At 38.2% G+C, this 22,121-nt stretch overlaps 1 protein-coding gene across 17 annotated transcripts in view; it reads right to left on the bottom strand.

Moving 5' to 3' along the window:
• Positions 1-846: 846 nt before the first annotated feature.
• Positions 847-22,121, bottom strand: part of Cda5 (Chitin deacetylase-like 5) — a 37,520-nt gene continuing 16,245 nt past the window's right edge. For 7 of the 17 annotated variants that reach the window (XM_070209251.1, XM_070209245.1, XM_070209249.1 and 4 more), the window contains 13 exons: positions 14,403-14,953; positions 14,140-14,336; positions 11,354-13,879; positions 10,357-10,555; positions 10,222-10,268; positions 9,373-9,852; positions 5,890-8,742; positions 4,373-4,459; positions 4,121-4,314; positions 3,757-3,985; positions 2,673-3,110; positions 2,415-2,613; positions 848-2,331 (listed from right to left, as the gene is read on the bottom strand). In XM_070209251.1, the coding sequence (XP_070065352.1) occupies positions 2,158-2,331; positions 2,415-2,613; positions 2,673-3,110; positions 3,757-3,985; positions 4,121-4,314; positions 4,373-4,459; positions 5,890-8,742; positions 9,373-9,852; positions 10,222-10,268; positions 10,357-10,555; positions 11,354-13,879; positions 14,140-14,336; positions 14,403-14,953 (8,174 nt within the window). In that variant the 3' untranslated portion in view covers positions 848-2,157. Of the gene's footprint in view, positions 2,332-2,414; positions 2,614-2,672; positions 3,111-3,336; positions 3,563-3,756; positions 3,986-4,120; positions 4,315-4,372; positions 4,460-5,889; positions 8,743-9,372; positions 9,853-10,221; positions 10,269-10,356; positions 10,844-11,353; positions 13,880-14,139; positions 14,337-14,402; positions 14,954-16,043; positions 16,099-22,121 lie in introns of those variants that run through there. The other 10 variants (XM_070209253.1, XM_070209252.1, XM_070209254.1 and 7 more) reach the window with 10 other exon arrangements.

Raw genomic sequence — 22,121 nt, 5'->3', positions numbered from 1 at the left:
TATGAAAATCGGTTAAGTGTTGACCGAGTTATGGGGGTGGGAAATATTGACATGTCTGTGTAGGGTGTTTGAGGGTACCATTTTTACATGAATTTTGACCAAAAATTGGGTTGCCAGATTTAAATGTCAAATTGATTAAGAGGCAAATCCAAGAAGAAAAATCCAAACTTTATGAAAATCGGTTAATTTTTAGCCGAGTTATGGGGGTGGGAAATATTGACTTATGTCTGTGTAGGGTGTTTGAGGGTACCATTTTTACATGAATTTTGACCAAAAATTGGGTTGCCAGATTTAAATGTTAAATTGATTAAGAGGCCAAACCTTGGAGAAAATTTCAAGCTTTATGAAAATCGGTTGAGTTATGACCAAGTTATGGGGGTGGGAAATATTGACTTATGCTTGTGTAGGATATTTGGTGGTACCATTTTCACATGAATTTTGACCAAGAATAGGGAGACTTAAATGTCAAATTGATATAGTGACCAAAATCGGTTTTGTTTTGAACGAGTTATAGGGGTGGAAAATATTGACCTATGTAGGGTATTTGAGGGTACCATTTTACATGAATTTTGACCATGAGCAAATTTTGGTAAAACCATGAGCAAACAGCCAAAACTCGTGTAAATCGGATGAGATTTGACCGAGTTATGGGGGTGAGAAATTTTGACCTCTGTTTGCATGGGATATTTGGGGGTACTATTTTCACGTGCATTTTGACAAATAATAGAGTTGTCGGACTTAGATGTCAAATTGATTTAGAGGGCAAGCCATGAACAGTGAGCCAAACATCTTTTTTCAGGACAAACAGTTTTAAAGACAGAGATATTTGTTTTATCGATTGCAAATTCAAAACGCAAATTTATCTGACTTACGTTGTTTTTTTATTTTACATGTTTTACAATTATTAGCACAAAATACATAATTCACTCGTTGGTAAAATTAAACTTTTTGAACTGCGTTCAGCTTTACAATTTTTTATGTGTCCACATACATACAATATACTTAAATTAAATATTAATTAATCTTAATGATTTTTTATTTTAAGTTTGCAGAATTACAAATCCATCTAATACTTTCGTATGAGTACTAACAGCTTAAATGTTAAAATATTCGCTAGGCTCGCAAATTTCTTAAAACTTTGCATGGATTTACTAGTCTAGTCTGACATTATGATTTGATTTTTTTCTGCGGTTCCCGTTACAAATGGGTCATTAATTGGATTATACATTTCATTAGGTGCCTAAAAAAAGTCTGTTCAAGACGTAAGTTCTTATAGTTTAAGCTCTTTAATAGTACCGTTAGTCAAAATGATATAAATCATGCTTTAAGCTAGAATGATGCGATAAATGTTATAAATTCAGAAATGATAATATATATGATTTCGTGAGCTCTTGATATTGTAACATGGAAAGCACATAAAATCTTTAGTTTTATAATAGTATGATAAGAATTTTTCTGAAAATAAATCATAGTTAGAAAATATAGAGTGATATATATACCCAAGATTATTAGGCCCCTTCACCGGATTTTAATTAAAATGTTATATACAAGGTTGAACATAAAAAAAAATGCTTAGACACATTTGTTTATTAAAATGTTAAAATTATTTACTGCCTGGTTTCAGATAATTATTGACATATTTAGAGACACATATTTAGATGAAAAAGTATGTATCACAAATTAAATCAACCACAAAAAAGAGTATTGCCCCTCAGTTTTATAAAGTCCTAAAACACGCGCTTTTCTTTTTTAAATTTAAATGGAAATCTATAATTACGTTAGTAACTTTTACATGTACAAAGTATTATACTAATATTGCATTTTGAATGTACTTATACAAATTTCCATGGGAGTAGCAAACTATAGGAATATACAGTACACATACATAAGTCTATCATAAGGGAATAAATAAATTTAAGTAACATGTCATCAAAATATTAAATACATTTTTTCATGCCCTTCAACAAATTGGCTATAGTATAAATATAATATAAAGAACATATCAACGAGTGAATACCGTATTTTGGACTATTACTTATGACAATATCTACTATTGCATTCCAATTGTTCCTCTGTGTTCAAAGCTCACATCAAGACGAACAGTAGGTTACTAATAGCATAGGCGTGGTTTAACTGGCATGTCTAGATTAAGAATCCTCAGTTTTGCGCGGAAGGCTCTTCAACTTCGTTGTCGATGCGTGATGAACGTATGCCGGATTTTCCAGTCCATGGGTAGATGTCGGGGCAGGGCTGACATGTTTTCATGTATCGAACTCCAGATTTGTGCCACAGATTGCAGACTTTTGGATTATTGCAACGTTTGGGTCGGTCCTAAAGTGTGTTACAAGTTTAAGTTTCATAAAGGGTTTTAAATAGACACGCGTGTTTGTACTAGTGTAAGGATTAACACTTACCGAGTAATCACATTGGAATGGCTGGAAAGAATTTATCCTAGACGTAGGTGTTGGATCGCGCACCCATTGTAGAGCCTGCCAATTTGTTATGATCCAAACATCCTGCATGGCGTTTATGGCATCGAGGAACTTTATAAACCCTTCCTTGTGATGCGGTTGCGTAAACCAAGCGGCATGATAAAACAATCCAAACGGTGCCCTGTATTAAATAGTATTCCTTAACACCTAGAAGTATTATTAAAAATCTTGCCTCTTTACCTATTGGTGGTATAATGACGTTCGAAATTCTTCATAATCATTTTGGTTACACCCTCTGAATCACTTGGATTTGAGCAGGCATCTCCCATAGAGCAGCGTCCGCCGTTCAAGTCCTGCCACATGACCATGGGTACTTGCCAAACCCCCGGATAGCTTCGTGTCGGACAGGGCGGTATCATACAATCGTGGAAGATCTTATAGTCAAGAGTGTACGGCCACGATGGAGGTCGATTTTCATAGACCGGCATCGACGAGTCGTAGGTGAAATTTGAGTCATACAGCATTTTGTACATTTTGTTACCACCAACTGAGAGGAAAGGAGCACGCATACCCCTTACGTCAGATAGCTTGACGCCGCCATAGGCAGCGAGTATTTCGCGTTGACCAGCTATTTCCCGAGTCCATTTCTTTTGTGAGAACTGCTCGCCAAAGCTATGACTGTGGACGAAAAATGTAATCAAATTTTGACTAGCTATTTTTAAAAGTAAGATTTAGAAAAGAACCATGGCCATTTGATGTCTGACGTTTGTGAGTATGGAATTGGGACCCTTTAGAAGTGTTTCATAGGTTGCCTTTCAAGTTTACTACGTTTTGTTAGTGTTCTTCGTGTTTGTGTTATGTCGCCGTGTGTTTTTGTCTCAGGTTCTGAGAGTCTGCTACTTACGACACTGTGTGCGATGCCATTTCATGTCCATCGGCGTAAAGATTCTGCACTTGACTGTAATCAGTCCATTCGTGAGAGACATAGAATGTCGCTGTTATGGGGCAGCCATTAGGGTTCACACGTCCCTTCTCAAAAAGATCAGTATACAATTGTTTATTCAAATCATTTACGGAATCATCGAAGGTCAACAGTACGATTTGAGGTATGCTTTCAACCGGTAGTTCGCCTAGCAACCATGACGACAATATTGATGAAGTGGTGGGTGATGGAATGTAGAGAAGAAAATATAAAGTTCATGATATGAATATAAACCAAGCAGATACATAGAGGCGAGAAGATAAAAGACTATGATTGCCGCATGTAGTTAATGTCTCTTAGGTTAAAATGACCTGACAGAAGCGAAAGATAATCGCAACTTACGAAACCGTATGCGAGGCCATTTCATGTCCATCAGAGTACAAATCCTGGACCATGCCATAATCCGTCCATTCATGGGATAAGTAGAAAGTGGCACGCAAAGGACATCCGTTCGGGTTCTTGCGTGACTTGTTATTAAATAACTCATCATACAGATCAATATTAATTGTGCTTATGGCATCATCAAACGTAATTAAAACAATTTGTGGGGTATCCGATACATTCAAACCTCCTATGTTTTGTTAGGCAGTGAATTTATTTGTAAGACATTTTTTATAGCCAAATAGGTAAAAAGTACCAAGCTAGCTTCGGCTTGTCTAATATATTAGTAGTCAACGCTCTAGCTAATCAGTTAATTAGTACTCACCGGGTATGTCCTTGCCACCGCAATAGCAATCAGGCAGTAAACAAACATCTTTACGGCACTTGGCAGCCGTCTTATCCGGCGTAGGCTGTGGGTAAAGTGGATCCGGTCGGGAAGGCGGATATCTGTATATGTCCACAAACTCTTGAGCCTTTGAGACTATTGTGCCAGCCGGCTTAAGCGTTGGACGCGTCCGTCTGTGGGTGTTCACCATTTGTAAAGTGTTTATTTTATTTAAGCATTAAAGGTACTTACGGTGGATGAGTCCCTCTGTTAGGAGTGGCAGCAGTATCACGATCCTGATTCGTGAATATTGAACTGCCACGGTTTCTATTGTTGTTTCTAAATTTTATTGCATTAAAAAATATTTACAAATTGATTAAAAAAGTATTTAAACAGTAAATAGTTTGATATGTGCGGGTTGCCAACCGATTATTTTATGGGCTATTGTTACACAAAAAAGTTAAAGATACATTAAGATTATTTATGTGCTTAGTTAGTGTTATTTAATAGAAACCTCACGTAACCCATGTATTTGAAAAGTAGGTAAGTATTTATATATATGTATATATATATATATATGTACACGTGAATTAAATAGCATTTCATATCAGCAGCCAATTCAATTATATATAGTGAGAACCGGAAATGTATAGTATACTTATGTGTATGTGTAGCGGGATTGGGCTGTAAAACTAAGCTGAGAATAATAGACATTATAAATAAAGTTGATGTTGATTTACTTTGTAGATCGCTGTAAAATATGAAAAATTTCATTTGTATGACTTCTTGAAAACAGGATTCATAATTTCTGTAGTATGTTTGGGAGCGAAACTGCTTGGCTTAGCTCGAACAAATGCTTAACTTTTTTATTGAAGTTTAAGGGCAGATTTACTAAAGCCGCTTAAAACTTCCACGCCCTCGTCAACACTGATTAGAAACAGAAATACTATATTAAAGCTCAGTAAAATGTGCAAATGCAGATCGACATCAAAATAATAACTTTATAGCTGTAATTAATCTCTTTTAGGGGTCTTTTAAATTTTTTTATTTAGCTATTTATTTACGAGCCATATACTTACATGCTTCACATTAAAGACAAAATGATATATATGTGAAATCATAATTTGCAAATTGAAATTTTAACTTTTCAGTTTACACATAATTGTGAATTGTACATACATACATATTTTCATCGGTATGTATTAATTATAATCGTTTACGTAAAAATAAAAATAAAAAGTGTGCCAATATCATAATAAAATCAAAATGAAAAGATCACAATAATAATAGACAATAGACAAAAATATATGAAGAGTTAAACTGGCCACCACCTAACGGTTACGATTTGTTTACGTACTAATGCTCACCGTTTTGTACATTGTTGCAACATTTTACAGAGCAGCTAATATTTAGTATTTATGTATCTTTGCATTAAAAATCTACGAAAACATACAAGGCGAAAACTATATAGTTTTAATGGATCTTGGCATTATTTTGGTCAGAAAAAATTTTAAGACATTTTGCCAGTTGGTTGTTTAATTTAATAAAAATTAAAGGCATACTAGAAAGCCAACAAACAACCAGAAGTCTACAAGTGGGTGAATGTGGGTAATGAGAAAAGAATACTACATAAAAGTACAGTTGTTGGGTTTATTTTAGGAGACTATATCTGTGTTCAAAACAAAATTACGGTGAATTTGTATAAAAAGACAGGAGAGTGATAATGCAGAGGTGACAGCTACTACAGAGCGTTAATTAGCTATTTATACCTTGAGGGGATTTCGTTGCACTTAGGGCTCAGTGTGCTATCGGAGCACTTCACCGAGACAGCAGCGACAGCGGCATTGTTGTTGTTGTATTGGTGTTGGTTGTTGTTACTGTTGGAGGCAAGGCCATATTGAAATTTGTTAGCTCTACCCCCTGGCATTTGATATGTGGATGAGGTTGAGACCGGGCTAGATGATTGGGCGGCAGCAGCGGCAATTGACGACTTCAAGGCGTTATTTACCCTCGAAACTCGTGTTGTTGGTGGAGAAGATATAGTTACAGAGGGAGTGGCAGTCGTAGTTGAAGGGACAGGTTCAGTACTAATATCTGGGATGCTAATGTTAGCCTTTGTTGCATCTGTTTCTATTATGCTAATAGTAGGGGTTGGGGTATATGATTTGGATGGGTTTCCTGTCGACTTAAATGCAAAAAGTGGGACGCGTGTGGTTGGCAGTGATGCAGACATGGCAGTAGTGGATCTCATTGTAGTCATTGCACTACGGTTTGTTGAAAAGCCCGGTGTTATCTCATTAACAGAAGCTTTTATTTCTGAACCATAAACTTCATCAACGAATTGCGATGACCCGCTCTCATCACTGTCACTGGCGGAAAGAAAATGTTGCAGCTGCTCCAGCACATTGGTAGCACGAAACTTGGTTCGTCCGTTCGCCGTCGTTATGTACCCGGCATTCTGCAGACTATCCGCCAGTGTGCGCTCCGCTGTTTTCTGCCGATATTTGTTCGAATATAGATACTTAACAGGTGGCCGGTCGGTTATAATATGAACATCTTGGATAGAACTAGCAGATGTCTCTGTGCTAATGCTCTGTTCTATGCTATTGTTATGTTTATTTTCGAGTGGTTGCTGTGCAATAAGGGCTTCTGCACGCGGGGTATCTGAGATTAAGGCTTCGTTTTCATTTGGGTTGCGTTTCAGTGAACTTGTATCCTCAGCAGTTATTGGCTTTGCAGAGGATGGGGCTATTTGATACCTATAAACCGTCTCTTTGGCCTTTTGAGCTGCTTTATAAGTTTCATATTTTTCTCCGGACCTAGCTGTCGGTTCGGATATCGTTTGCCGGAGGCTGGTAGCAGCTCGACCACGATGCGCTTTGCGTCTTAAAAGTGGTTTAGATGTGGAGCTCCTCAGTTCATAGCTATTGGGTATCTTAAATTTAGGGGCATAAGTGGTCGGCTCGTCAACACTATCTAAATTATAGCTGATGGTAGCTGCCGTGTACCGCGACCGGCCACGTGCACGCACTGCGATTTCAGACACCTGTATTGAGGGCGAAGTCACTACTGTAGCTACTGTTGGTTCTAAAATTGTAGTAGTAAGCGCAGCCTCTGTGGGTATTTTATTTGTGGTTGTGGTTTTGGCAGTGGTTGTTGTAGTTGCACGCGGCAAGCTTGGTCTTTGAGGACTGAAAGTACTTAGAATTACATCACTTATGCTAAAGTTGCGCATATTGCCGTTTGTCATAGTTTCAAGGACAATTTGAGTGGCATTGTTTTGAATAATGTTTGTAGGAAAGCTATTGTGTGTAGACTTTGGCGTTGTTTGGAGAAACGGTATTGAGGCAGGAGCATTTGCATAGCGTGTTCTTGTTGTTGTTCTGAGGCTGTTGTGTGGCATCCTTTCGTCTTGAAGCAAACTTTCAAGGCTCTTATAGGGCGAAACAAATCTCATTCCTGGGTTGCTCGTAGCACGGTTAAGGTTATCCTTGAATATATTTGCACGGGATGTAAAACTTTGTCCAGAGCTCGCTCGTTCGGTACTAGAACTAAAAGTATTAGGTGCTTTTATTGTTGTGGTAGTTGCTTTCGCAGTAGTGCTGGACAGATCAGTGACGCTTAATAATGGCATTTTGGTCGGTTTCCTATGTGTTTGCTTAATAGTTGGACGGCCGTTGCGCCAAATACGTAACGGGGCATACGTTGTAGGTATAATATCTTCATTCTCCGTGCTAACATGATTGACTAATGTATGTGGCAAACGTGTTGTTGTTGTTGTTGTGCTGGGCTTAAGGCGTTGCCCACTTTCAGGGCGTTCAAACAGTGGCTCAGACACGTTCTCCTCATTTAGCGATTCCTTAGCTTTTAAGGTAAATCCATGAGAACCGCTTTCCAGACTATACTCGTATGCTTTGTTGGGTCTTGCTGTACTTGAGCTATCTAACAGGTCCGATGACGCAGCCCTTGACGAATTGTTTATAGTTGGCCTAAAGCTTTGGGGCTTAACATCGGAGAGCACATAGCTTTGTATACGTTTGCTTTGATTTTGCTCGGTGGATATTGCTTTGTCTTTTTCAAGGCCGTTGTATATATTTTCCCTTGTGTAAAGAGTCTTAAATGACTTTTCTGTGGGCGCGCGCACTAAGTTGCTGGCTCCATAAGCTGCGGCATTGATGAAATCCAGAAACTTGGGCGATGTGATTGTGTCAAAATTACGACCACTAGATATCTCTTCCCCCTGGACATTCTGCACATTCTGGGTTTCATCGTAAATTGTCTCAACATACTTTTGAGTACTACTACTATTTGCACTGTCATTTGCCAACGCCCACGATTCGCTGAATGGAGGTGTGACTGTAGATTGGACTTGGGTCGGAGTTCTTGTGTCATTGATATTTTGGCTTTGACTGCCAGCCACAGCACTGATCAGGGACTTGGCCAGAAATTGAAGTTTGGATTTGAGAAAGGGATTGGAGTCATATGTGGGGAGTGACGGTTTCTTTATTGTGCTGGTCGTTGGGGATTTTGTACTGGGTGCTTGTGTGGTACGTGGTGATGTGGTTGTCTTTAATTTGATTATAACATTTTGCTTAAAGTTTTTATTTGCATGCGCTTTTGAGCTGTTGAAGAAATGTGTATTTATAATAAACAATCACATTAGTGTTAGTATCATATCCAGTTTGATTTGTATGTATGTGTATGTTTTTACAATATAACGATATATCTGAATCTTTTGGATTTCTTAATTGGAATAGTATCCGCTCATTTACTTCTCTAGATCATATTATAAAGCGCATGCCATGCGAACTTCACGAAGCCATACGCGAAATACCTAATTGCTACATTATACGCAACCATACATGATATTGTGAATGAAGATCATGCAATGAATTTGAGCATTCGTATCTTATTGAAAATTTTGCACTACACTTTCAGAGAACACAAAGAAAACTAGGGTAAATCGTAAAATGTAGCCAAATTGTAGCATAAAATGAACAGCAAAGTATAACTGACGAAATTATACGCGCTTTTAAATACATAAGTAGCAGTAAAGCCAACTCGAATTGCATTTTGGAACTAAGTGCCATCGATGTAATCGAAAATCATATGATTTGATGAAATGAGATGCTTATAAATATTTATCATCTAAAAGCCAATAAGGCATTGGTGGGCTATTATAAAGAATGTCTAGAAAGTCAGGTATTTATAAGTGAAGTATAACATTTGACTAATTGTGGAGTAGAATGTACCTGGAAGGGTTCAATGTAGTTGTTTTTGTTGTTGTAGTGGTTTCAGGTGGCTTTGTGACTGTTTGTGTTGTAGTTGTGGCAATCTTGTTTGTATTCCTGATTGGTACTGAAGATGACTTTGAGATCGGAGGACGTGTGGGTGTCATTGTCGTGTACTTCTTAGTCGGATCTACTTTAAAAGCTGAAGTAGAATGTGCGACATCATTGGCAATCAGATAATAATCGTCCGTATTTTTTGATTTCGGAGCTTGAGTGCTCGGCCTAGTCTTCACTAGAGTTTGCTCGCTTTGATAGTAGTCCGCGGGTAAATTTTGGGCATACTCTGCTGAGCTGGAATAGCTGTAATCGGTCTCTTCATAGTTTGTAATAGGTGTGGTAAATGTGTCGTAGTAGTTGCGCCCATCAGGCCTTGCAGCTGATCTTTCAGTCGTCGAGGCAGTTGTCCTCGTGTCCAGGGCTTGTATGGTCATCGCTTCGGCCCTGGTAGAGAGATTTATTGTAGGTTGGTTGTCGTGGATAGTTCTTTACGTGTAGCAGTTGCAGTTTAGAGATGAAAATGTGTGTAAATTTTGATGCATTTGGTGTTGTGGTGGTTTTACTTGTTTTTGAGTTGTATGACTTTTGTACTTTTCATGGATACGCTAGCTAACTGGACTTATGTTGTTTTCAAAGCTATTAAGCTTAATTTCTCAAGAACATTGTATAGATTTGCTACATAACATTTTGAAATGTTTTTAAGTAAGATTTGTCAGCGAGCTAGTTAACTTGTGATGCATGAAATGTAATGTATTTAACAAGATGCTACAGAATTTCAGTTTGAATTGCGTTTACAAACGAGAGAATACTTACCGTTGCGGAGTTCGCGTAGGTTGATCGTACACATTATCCTGTTCGATCTGTTGAATGAACGATGAGTTATTAAATATGATAATAAAATTAATTGTCAAGATTAACGAACATCTTCTTATTATTAATAACGGTTACCTGTGCATTGAGATCCTCATCATAGTCCGTATTATAGCTTAAAGTGGGCTGGCTACTGTAGCTTGGTCTTTGGGGTGGTGTCGGCGTAGTCAATATTTCTAACGGTCTATAAGTTGATTGCTGTTGTTGACGCACTGTGGACTGGTATGGCTGGGACTTTTGCTGATGCTGTTCTTGCTGCTGTTGATACTCAATGTCCCTATATAAATCAATATCGTCGTCGTAAACAGAATAGTATGATGAATCATAGGGGTTTGGTAAGGCAGGTGCCTGTTGCTGTTGTTGTTGCGGTTGTTGAAATGGTGACGGTTGTTGTTGTTGTTGCGCCTGCTGTGGTGTTTGGTAGCCACCCCCATGATTGAATATGGATGTGTTGTAGTAGTTACGATTGGATGCAAACTGTGACGGCGAAGCTTGTGAGCTTGGTTGTAGAAATATGTTATCGGAAGTTTGCGCCGTCAGCGATGACGGAGAAGATGACTCAACTCTTTACACACAATTATGTGGGAAGAGTATGCGGCGCAAGTTATTTACATTAACAAGTATAATTTAAATAATTTAAATTATTGATGTCATTATATAATACATATGTATGTGTGTAAAGACAATGGTAATTTACATATATTACAAGGGGAAGAAAAATGCAAAACGAAATCAAAAAATAATTAAATCTGTGTGGTTTGTATATTTTGTGGAATCGTTTAGTAGTTTAAAGTATTAGTCATAAAGGATGAGTTAAGTAGCGGTTGAAATTTAGGTTAGATTGGCCCAGTCCCTACAAAATTTGTTTAGTCAACTGTACATGTTTGGTAAGTTCCATCTGTTTAGATTTCTTGGTTATGGGTAAGGTCTGAACGTAAACGTATAAACAGTAGCGCCTTAAAGGGCAGTGGCATTTATATTTAAAATTATGTACATGTAACTGCCGTACTTATGTGTTTTTGTGTAGCGGCACCAAATAACTGAACAGCATTTTTTCCGCGACTTTTATAACTACCTTTGTCTTTCCGTATTTGAGCTGATATGTATCGAGTTCAAGTGCTGGCCGCCCAAACCATCATTGCTTGAACCTGGCTTGGCGTAGGCAGCCCCTCGGCCGGTTTCATTTTGCTTTCGTTGTAATCCGTCAGGGTTATTCACAGCTTGGACCTGCCACTTCTGTTGTCCGCGCACGCGCTGTGGTCGCACGGTGTATCGGATTCTTGTTGGGGTCGTAAGCGTTGTAGGCGTTGTAGTGCTTGTTGTATTGGTAATGCGAACGCGTAGTGTAGATTGAGTGTTGACGTCTGTTGATCCTTGCAATTGTGGTAGTCGCTGCTTCAATTCTTGAAATATGTCACTTGGAAAGCTGATGAACGCAGGAACTCCAATGCCTGCGTTGGGCTGATTGAATTGTAAAAAATTTGGAAATGGCCGGCGCGTTGTTGTGGCTTCCATAAATCCTGTTTGTACGCTGGGGCGAATTTTGCTTGCCCTTGTCGTGGGTGGTACATTAGTTGTGACCTGTGGACGAGGTGGTGCCATTGTCTCTGACATGGGCATGTAGGGGGGCATGCGTGACGGTGGCAGCATGTCTTCATCAACTCCATCATCGTAATCCTCGTCGTAGTATTCGACAGTTCTCTGAGTGGTGGTAGTTCTGCTGCCACTGTTCCGTGATCGTGGTGTGCTGGTCGTCGTTGATTGATTTGGTTCAGGTATATGTTTGTTAATCTGATTTTGCGTATTCTTTACGAAAACTTTATAACCTTTAAGACTAGGCGTAGTCGACGCTTGAGTAGTTGAGCTTATCGACGCTTTTGTAGGTGTTGAATTGGATTTGAAAGGAGCTCGGGTTGTTATTGTGCTAGTTGGCGTCGAGCTGCTGACGGGTCTGCGAAGAATCAAGGCATTGCGAATATTGCCACTTCCATCATTGCTTACCTGCTTAAAATACTTAATTAATGGGTTTACAGCCGGATTAAAGCTAGCCAGATCACTAGCTTTTAAGTTTGCCATAAATTCGTTAATATTAAATTGAAAATTTGTCATCTGAGGCTTGGCAGTTGTCGGAGGTTTGTGTGAGTCCAGCTTGGGAGGCACAGTGGAGCTGATAGATTTGGTAAAAGTCTGATACGATTCTGGTATGGTAGTATTTGAAGCATAGCTGATTCCGACTGGCAAATGTGACAAATCTCGGAAAGGTATTAGCTGCAGGTCATTAGGTTTGTTGTAAGCTAAATTAGGCGCCGAAACAATATTAAAGTTGGGTGTCACCTGTAGTGGCGTAACCGGTGGGCGCACCTTTACTGCGGCATGGTCTATTTGATTCAACTTGGCAGTATTGTATACGCCCTTCATCTTTTGATTCGCAATAATATTATATTGGAAGTAATTGCTCTCTGTCGTGCTCTGTGGCTCTGGACTTTGAGTAATGCTGTATTGAGATATCAGTTTGCCAGAATAGTTTGATGTGCTTGGCACATAATCCGGGTTGTTATTGTAAAATCCACCCATGGTGCTGTATTGCGCATTGTGGCTGTTTGGCGTTACTTGGGGCGTTGACTTAGTCGTGGAAAAGTACTCGAATGACGGCCGTGGGGTGGTGCTGTGCGTGGTGGGGGCAATAGGTTGATTGTCTAAATGAAAGTACGCAAAATTTTCAGTTTGTATTTGTTTTCTGCGTTCTTTGAGCTCTTTAAGCTGTTGTATGAGGTAGGGTAGTAAATCGGCTTGGCTCGTTTCTTCTTGATAACCACCTGGTGGCCTTGAGCTTGTCGAGCTGGCTGCACCATAGTAGTTACCTGCAATGGGTCGAAAGTCATCTTCCAACGGAGGCGGAGGTAGTGACAAATTATAGCCTGTGTAGACCAAAGTTGGTTTTTTTCCATATGGCGCAACAGGTTCCTGCTGTTGTGGCTGCTGGGGATAAGCCTTATATCCAGGACCTGGGTTTAGTTTATTATAGTTTTGATTGGTGTGAGCTTGTTGGCTTGGTGGAGTGAGATAGGGATTAAAGCTACCAAAACTGTAGCTATTTTTTTGAATGTACGGCTGCTGAAATGGTGGGTCAACGGATCGGTAGCCATGCGCCGGCCATTTAACAGCTGCATGCGGAAAGGGCCGCAATTGACGAGCACGTCGCTTTGATTCCCCTGTAACCGTATCATTGTTGTCTTCGACATGCTCACTGTAGTCTGCGTCCGTATAAGGAAAACCAATCTCAGATTGACTGATTTTTGATGAGTACTTTTGCAGTTGAGAGACTAATGGCGCTGCCTCATCATACTGCTCTTGTGAGTTATTCGAGTTATTGGAATTATTCGTCGTTTCGCCACTGCCCTGTTGGGTACTGTTGGCACTATCGGACTCCATTACCTCGCTAGAGGTATTTGAATCGTTTGGTATTTCAGTAGGGACAGATGTTTCCTCTGGCGTAGTCAGCATTAACCCACTAACATCGCGTCGTTTGCGTCTTCTGTATACATCAAGTCGATTATGTGACAGTTCGTGTTCGATTATCACGTCGTCGTCCAAGCTTTCGCTGTTTGCGTACAGAGTTAAGCCAAAAATCATATTCAGTCGGTTGTTGTGTCGTTTGCAGTAAAATATATAAATAGTGCAGTATGCATTGTATAAGAAAAAAGAGTGGTAGAATGGGTTGAAAAGAATTCAAAATCAGTTATGCATTTTTTAAAATATAGCAAAAAGTAAATTACCATCAATAGACAATAAATTTAGTTTTTAAGCGACGGCAGATGAAGCACTACAGATGAAGCGGAAGTTAAATGGCACATAACTTACCTGTAAGCTGTTCCGAACGTGTAGGACCCAATTTTTCCATGATTGGGTATAGCATTTATGCTGGCCTGGTGTAGGATGCCATCGCGGTCCCGCTGTACTTGGCTAACAGTACTCGGCTGGCCACGATAAACACGTTGCTGACGATCGCTTTCCTCCTCTTCAACTGGTGGCAGCGTTTCTTGTGCCTCAGCGTAGAGCTGTATGGTATATAAATATAAAATTACTATTTGAGATCACGTTGCTGTCTTTTGGCCATGGTTTACCTTAGCTATTTCCTCCTGCGAGTCCAGAAGCGATTTTGGTTGTCCGCGTGACGTGACCACCGGATTTGGTGATACGGCCAATTCTGGGGGCGGTGGTATGTGCTGAACCTGCGCTGGTATGATTTGTGGAGGTGAACGATGATACTGTGGCGGGACTGTGATTGTCTTTTGTGTAGCTGCAGGGCTGGTGAAGGCGGCCCCAAAGCGAATGCGGCTGGGAACATGTTGCTGTGGCTTATTACGTGAGGCGTTACCTACTTCGGTAGAGGTGGCCGACGTGCCACTATCCACCAGTTCGCAACCCACGTTTCTGGGCCAATCACAAGTCTGCAGTTCATGCGAGTACATAAGACCTCCAGTACAGCTCTCGAGTAACGCACCACCGAATACGCATACGTAATACTGTGTGCAGTCCGTGGGATGAGGGTAATACCCAAACTCTTCGGGACAGTCAAAGCTAACCCCATTTGAGCTGGTAGACTTAACATTGGTGCTAAAACTGCGTGAATTAGTGACACGTGGTGTACGTTTGCTTTGTGCATTCGTCAACCCTGCGAAGGATACAACGCAAGATATTTATAATTTACTGCATATATATATATATATAATTTTATTATACATTCATAGTTGTTATATCTGGATAAAATTAACTTGTTTTCGTTCTATTTGAATATTGATTTTTTCCTAAGTTGACTATGGCCTTACTTTCCTAATCCGATTGATTTGGTTAGAAATAAGTATCAGCTGTTCAATCAAAATTAAAGAAAACTGGTACAATAATTTCTGTCTGACCGTTCGGATTTATTAAGAGAATGAATTTTCAAATTCTATTTTAGGTCATGGTTTTATGAATATTCACAAACAAGACAGATTCCAAAGAAGCATATTAGCTTCACCATTTTTTTTCTGTAAGTTGTTTTGGAATTAAAATATAGTTATGGGTAACGTAAATTATTTTTGGTAATTTTGGAAAACAAATAAAATTTTTTACTCGCTTAAAAATAAAAATAAAAACTTTTTTAAAGTATCTCAACATCTCCATATAGCTGAGCACTAATATACTATTTTTGAGAACAGAGTATAATAGCTGATCCATTAATATAACCTTTTGCGCAGAAAACCAGTCGCAAGACCACACTGTATCATTTATTTTTAAAAAATTCGAACAATTGAAGCTGAATTTAAATTGAAACCAATTCGTTGCAACCAAAGTCATGCAAAATATTAAACAAAGCCAAAATAACTGAGACAGCCTTAAGCCAATGCTGCGACCAATTTGAGTGGCTCGCCCAAGCAATGGGCGCAATTTAGTAATTGGGGCGGAAGTTGTTTTTGCTCTTATTGCTTAGCATTTTGAGCATATATCTTGCTTTGCAATATTTTTGTACTGACAGCTAAAACCACAGCTAATAAATTAACCGAATTGCAACAGAGTAAATTTATGCAAGGAGTCCGTTTCGACACGATAAAAGACAACCTTCGATTTCTGTTCGATTTTGGTTTAAGACCTTATGATTAGAATGTAAGCCATAGCTATATAGTCGACAAAGTTGTTTTATATAAATATATATATATATATATATATATATATATATTTATTTATATAAATATATATATATTTATTTATATAGAGCCACCTACACTGTCTTATACACACAAGCGGCGGACTGCAACTGAGCATTATATTGCTACACTTTAATTGCGACGTGAGCATTTTACAAACAAAAACAAGTTATAGTTAAGTTGCACTTTTGACCAGCCATGAAACGGCACGAGAGGCACCTTATATTTTTCAAGTAATACAATATAGTTGGGTTGATAGAGACACCTTTTCCCAAACAAATTTACATTCACTTTTCTATTGTACCCATTAATTGTTTCTAAGCCATATAAAGCCACGATTACCGCGTTATGCATTTCATCATTATTATAATTGGGCGTAGATGATTCGTTGAAATCATGTTAATCAAAAATTGTGCGTCTTTCTAAATACTTATAGACATCTAATTAGCATGAGATTTAAGTAAATAAAATTATGCAAGTACATGTAAAATACTAAAGGCCACGTCTCCCATCCATTTGAATGCCTTGATCTCAATATATAATAAAAGCAAGAGACAACAAAAATAATAAGTTGACTGCACCATATTAAAGGCAAAAATATAATCTTAGATTCTTTTTAAATAAATCAATATTTTTAAAACATTATATTATGTATCTATATTACTTAATCGATTAAGATGGACGAGCATCTCAAAGGTAAGCACAGCCCTCCCAAAGTGTTCTAATTTGTTTATGTGTTTATTTTTCTAATGTGCACAATCATGTCAAGGCTGGTAGATAAGATCTATTTATCATGCAGCACGCACCACAAAGCGTATAATTATCGAGCAAAAGCGTCGTAGCTTTCAGTCTCGCCTGACAAACGCAGCACTGACCGACTATCTGAGTGATATATGCAGCTGGCTGGCAGTGCCGCAAAAAGTAAGCTAATCACGTGCCAATGGCAATCGGCCACGCAAAAGTATAAAGCCGCCATCGCCTAGGATGACATTTGTCTTAGCCAGTGCCAGTACACACTTGGCAACACAACTGCCAACTCATTGTTGCTGTTTGTACTTTCTGCTCCACTAAACAAAGTGTGTACGTGGATTTGCTTAGCTAGAGTTAGAGCGTGGCTGGGTTGTTATGCAATGTACAGTAATTCGGCCATAAGCCTGATTGGCTTTTTTTTCGTGAGTTTGTTCGCCGTTTGTCGATTGCTTCGCTTTTTGCTGCTCTACTTGTTCAAAAATAAGAGCAGCACATTACGCGACTTTATTGAAAGTGAAGTACTATATTGCACATAAAAAGGCAGCCCAACAAATACTCGGGCAATTTGAATTGTACATTATATCTATTGATACGCTTTTCTGTCAATTTGTACGAATTTATGTAGCTTTAATACATCGAACTTACGGCTTCCGGGCACTAAATTTGTTATTAAGGTCATTAATTTCCGAGTTTAATTTAAAACGTTCAAAACAAGGCCACAGCCTTATCCCAACAAATAAAATACACCAATGCTATAAACAGCTAGCATTTAGCTAATATTGAAATTCTATTTCGAATAATTATTATATCCCAAAATACTTTTAAATTAAGGAGCTTCACATTATTAACTGCAGTGGATTCTGCACAGCAATATATAAATGCTTTTTATAAGTCCTATTTCAGTTTGTCGCTGATTACTTTTATTTGATAGGGCAAAATAGTTTGACTAAGAATTACAAATTAATTATGAAATCGCCAGCTAGATGCGGTTCACAATTAAACGCACGCTTTATAAATGAAAAACAACCATTGGTCAGCTTTCAGTTTTTAATCGATTGCACAATTTAATGAGAAGGCGTATCAGAGACCTCAAGGCACAATTTCGGCGAGTAACCAAAGTTTTGCTACAGTTTACGCTGTTGCTTTTTCTTTTGTTACCAGCATTTGAGAGCTGACCAACGATTACTTTGCATGTGCGCAGGAAATTTGTGACCGACAGTTGGGATTTTCCTTTCTAATATACCAACGTTACAGACACTTCCTGGGTGCAAGGCTACAATAAATGCCTTCACACATAATATAAACCTAAGAAGCTCAAAATTGTTGAATGGAGCTGATGACTAACTATTATATATAGTTTACATGGCCACCAAATATTATGTTTGTATTTCGGTAGCAGATTCAATTATCTACAAATCGTATAATGGTGTTATGAATATAAGAAAAGCTCAGGTTAAATATAAGCGCAATAAATATTCAGTTTAAATATATATTCAAATAATAAATTTTGTTATCATGTGAAAGGCAATAAATTACGTTATTGATTTGCATCTCGCGGCAGGTTTTGTTATAAATAAAGATTGCAAACCTAACTATGGTAAATTGAGCTTCTTTGCTTTATATTAATAAGGTGCCAATAAATATCTATAATCTGTCTGCCGTGTGGAATCGTTACAAGAATATTCGGGATTGTGCCTAAAAGCTACTAGACATGCCTTGAAGCAAAAATAGTACAGTACAGTTGCCTTTCGTTTCGATACCTGAAAAAGACACTGATATGCAATAGTATGTACCAGCCGCAAAAGTGAGAGTATATTGTAACCCACTATTTTATGCACCACAAACAGGAAATACACAACTATGCAACACTCGCCTGGTTTTCGACTTATTACTACAGTTGCTACGGTCAGCTGTGAGTCCCTCTCAAAACATTGGCTGCACTAGAGCCGTACAAGTTTTTGGTAGTTATATAACAAGGCTCCTGGCTAGCATTGATTTGCCACATATACATTTTTTGTTTGTCTATTTTATCAAATGTGGGCCTAAAAATTCTTCCATTTGTACGCTACTTTAACAACGGTTTACATTATGTGACTATAATCGAAAGCACATCAACGTGCTAAAACGCTTTTTATTAAGCCTTTCAAAATAAAATTCTTGTTCTTGTTTTTAAATTTAAAAATACCATGGAGTAAATTAATATTGGAAAAGTTTAGGAGAAGCACCTGTATGTACAGCCAAACTTGCTTATAGCCTTGACGTTGCCATGTCGATCCATTAGATTGCTCATGATGAAAAGGACAGCCACCTGTATGTATCAACCAACGTTGGTAAAGAGCCTTTAATATTTAGCACACATCACATGAGGAGGCAATGGTAACGGAGACAATCACGGCTCCTCTTAGCGTCTTGACTGTGAATTGCAATATGAAACTTTTGGCATTTGATTTGAGCAAACTTGCAGTTCTTACTACTGTTGGCCGCAGCATTTAAACGTACTAAAAATACTGTAGTTATTGTAGTTTCCAGAATTATATATTCTCTCATGAGTAAAAAGTTGGTACATTCCTTGTGTGTCTTTTATATTTGTTATAAAATAACATTTTGTTTCTCCCGCCAAAACAAAATGTATGTTACTATTCAAGATATTATTAAGATATGATACCCATATATATATTATATATACATATATATTTTGTACTTTAATATACACTACGTGCTACGATTAAATTGTTTTTGGTCACAGTGAATGTTGCCGAGCAACGCCAACTTCGACCACAGCAAAAAGTAAAACACAACTAGCACGAAAAGTAGGTCAAACTGAGAATATTGCATAAGATGTAGACACAACACTCACCAACATACATACAGAGATACAAGCTATTTCAAATCTTGCTGCTAGTTGCAGCAACTAGACCACGCGACGTCGACATTTCTGCCAACGACAACCAAAGCGACAAAGACAACCACGGCACAGTGTGGCGCAAGGCTTGCAAAGCGCATTTTAAATGCGGCGAGCCACGCCTGCTTTAAAATCGATCACTTTCGCATACTTGTAAATCGAACCAACCAGCTGGGCTGCCACAGCAGCGCCAATATTGCCTGCAACTTTATACGGTGCAATTTTTGACGATTTGAGTTCGAGTGTCGCATTTGCAATGAGTTAGCAGAAATGCCTGCATCGAATTAGTTTTTTGCTCTCCGTCTTGCGAGAGTTTAATGCGGAATCTACCCAGACTGCAAGATCGAGTGATATGCATCAATAATATTGCCCAAGTCTAATGTGAATTTTACTGTGGCACTGCGTCCTTAAAAAAATAGACTGCCATTTGTATGCCCTAGAGTATCTCCATAATGTTAATTTTCAACATCAGGTGATTAGATTGCCGGCAGCCTTAAAACAGTGTTTGGGAGAAACCATTTTAGATATAACAAGTAAGAGGTTCTAGTCGGGAGCTCCCGACTAGCGGATACCCTGAACCCTCTTCTTCCAACATCAAATGCATATATTGCTTGGAAACGGAATAAGTTATCGATTATCGGAAACAAACTCGATCTGGGCAGGCCCTAGGAGCAACTACATCTTAAATTTCAAGTCTCTGAATCTTATAGCTTCTGAGATCGTTGCGTTCATACATACGGACGGACGGACAGAGAGACGGACATGGCTAGATCGACTCGGCTATTGATGCTTCCTTCAGCCTGTTACATACATTTGGATTTTGCACAAATACAATATACCCCTATACCCATTTTTAATGGGTTCAACGTATACAAAATTCGTTGAGCAACTGTAAATATATTTGATATATTCTTATATTTCATCATTATACACACCTGTATATTAGTATGTATTTGATTGCTTGAGTCCTGCGAAAAACCTATACTGTTCAGAGTAGATAATGGTTACACATCAAAATGCATGCAAATTTGCGAGACTGTCTTAGCAACAGAGGTAAATGTACAGCATGCTACAATGTTGAAAGGTTTGTTACTGAAAAATAAGGTAGTATAGTATAGACTGAAAGATGAAGCAAATATGAATAATACACTAACTGTTCGCAAATTGTGACAACCAAAATTTACATACAAAATGTATAAAACAATTTCTGTATTTTCATACTGAAAACAATCTTAGCACCAGCGGACTGCAGTTACCGCAACTGCCGTTCCACGGCCATGACGCTCATTTACAGTTCAATTAAATTTCGAAGAAAAACGCCCCATTGACTCCAGCGGCTGAGAGGTCAAGGTGCTCATATCTGTCTGTGGTGTTTGTGGCCTCTTCGTTGCGGCAGACATGGTTCATGTTACCAGCGGCAGTCCCAGCTATTCGTGCGATTTGCTGCTGTACTTATTTTGTGAAGCATTTATTATTGGCACTTTGTAGAAACGCCGGATGCTGCTGGTTTTCAAATGTTGTAACATACATACGATGTTGAATCAATGTGTGTACCTTAAATTTATATTTATATGTATGGCGTTACATAAGAATATATGTATATACATTTTTTAAAACTAAATGCCTTTTTGAATTACTCAAAAAAATGAATGCACATTAAGCATATGTAAATTGTGAAAAACATTTACCTGAAATAATAATATCGCTACGCACAATCGTTATACTAATGTAAATTTACAAAGCATAAAAGAGTGATTATTGTCTTCAGAAACCGTTACGGTAATTTACATATCCGAAAGCATGGTGCGGGTGTCAAACTGGTCATCGAAAAAGTCAAACGACAAAACCCATGCAAATGCCTTTGCATATTTGCTTATTGTTTTTGCAGGTGCACGGAAGTCAGACTGCGTTGAAAATAAAGTTTAATGGGGTACCAAAGTGTAAATACAATAACTTTATGTCTGTGTAAGCCGCTCCCATGATTTTTATATACATTAAATAATCAGTAAATTGGCTGTCAGACTGCTACCACTAAGCATGCAAAATACAGAGGGTTTTTATTGTATGCTTAGTACTGATACCTATGAAAATTGGAGATACTGAACCCAGTAGCAAGCAGGGTAACCGACATTCCATCTTCCTATCAGATTTTTAACGGACGGACATGGCTAGATCGATTTGGCTATTGATGCTGATCAAGAATATATATACTTTATGGGGTCGGAGATGCTTTCTTCTGCCTGTTACATACATTTGGATTTTGCACTAATACAATATACCCTTATACCCAATTTTAATGGGTTCAGGGTATAAAAACACAAATAAATTGTTATGTCTAGATTTTATTAACTTCTAGCTATGTTTCGAAATTGAACAAGATGGAATACCTCATGTTGCTTATGGTATAAGAAAATAAATATTTTAATTTTCCAAAATTAGTAAAAATAAAAACATTTTGGTCATAAATTATGCCAGAAATGCGAAAAATGTTGATTTAATAGGAA

Source organism: Drosophila virilis, chromosome 4 (assembly GCF_030788295.1).
Source record: "Drosophila virilis strain 15010-1051.87 chromosome 4, Dvir_AGI_RSII-ME, whole genome shotgun sequence".
Classification (NCBI taxonomy): domain Eukaryota; kingdom Metazoa; phylum Arthropoda; class Insecta; order Diptera; family Drosophilidae; genus Drosophila; species Drosophila virilis.
This window is presented reverse-complemented; position numbering and strand designations above follow the sequence as displayed.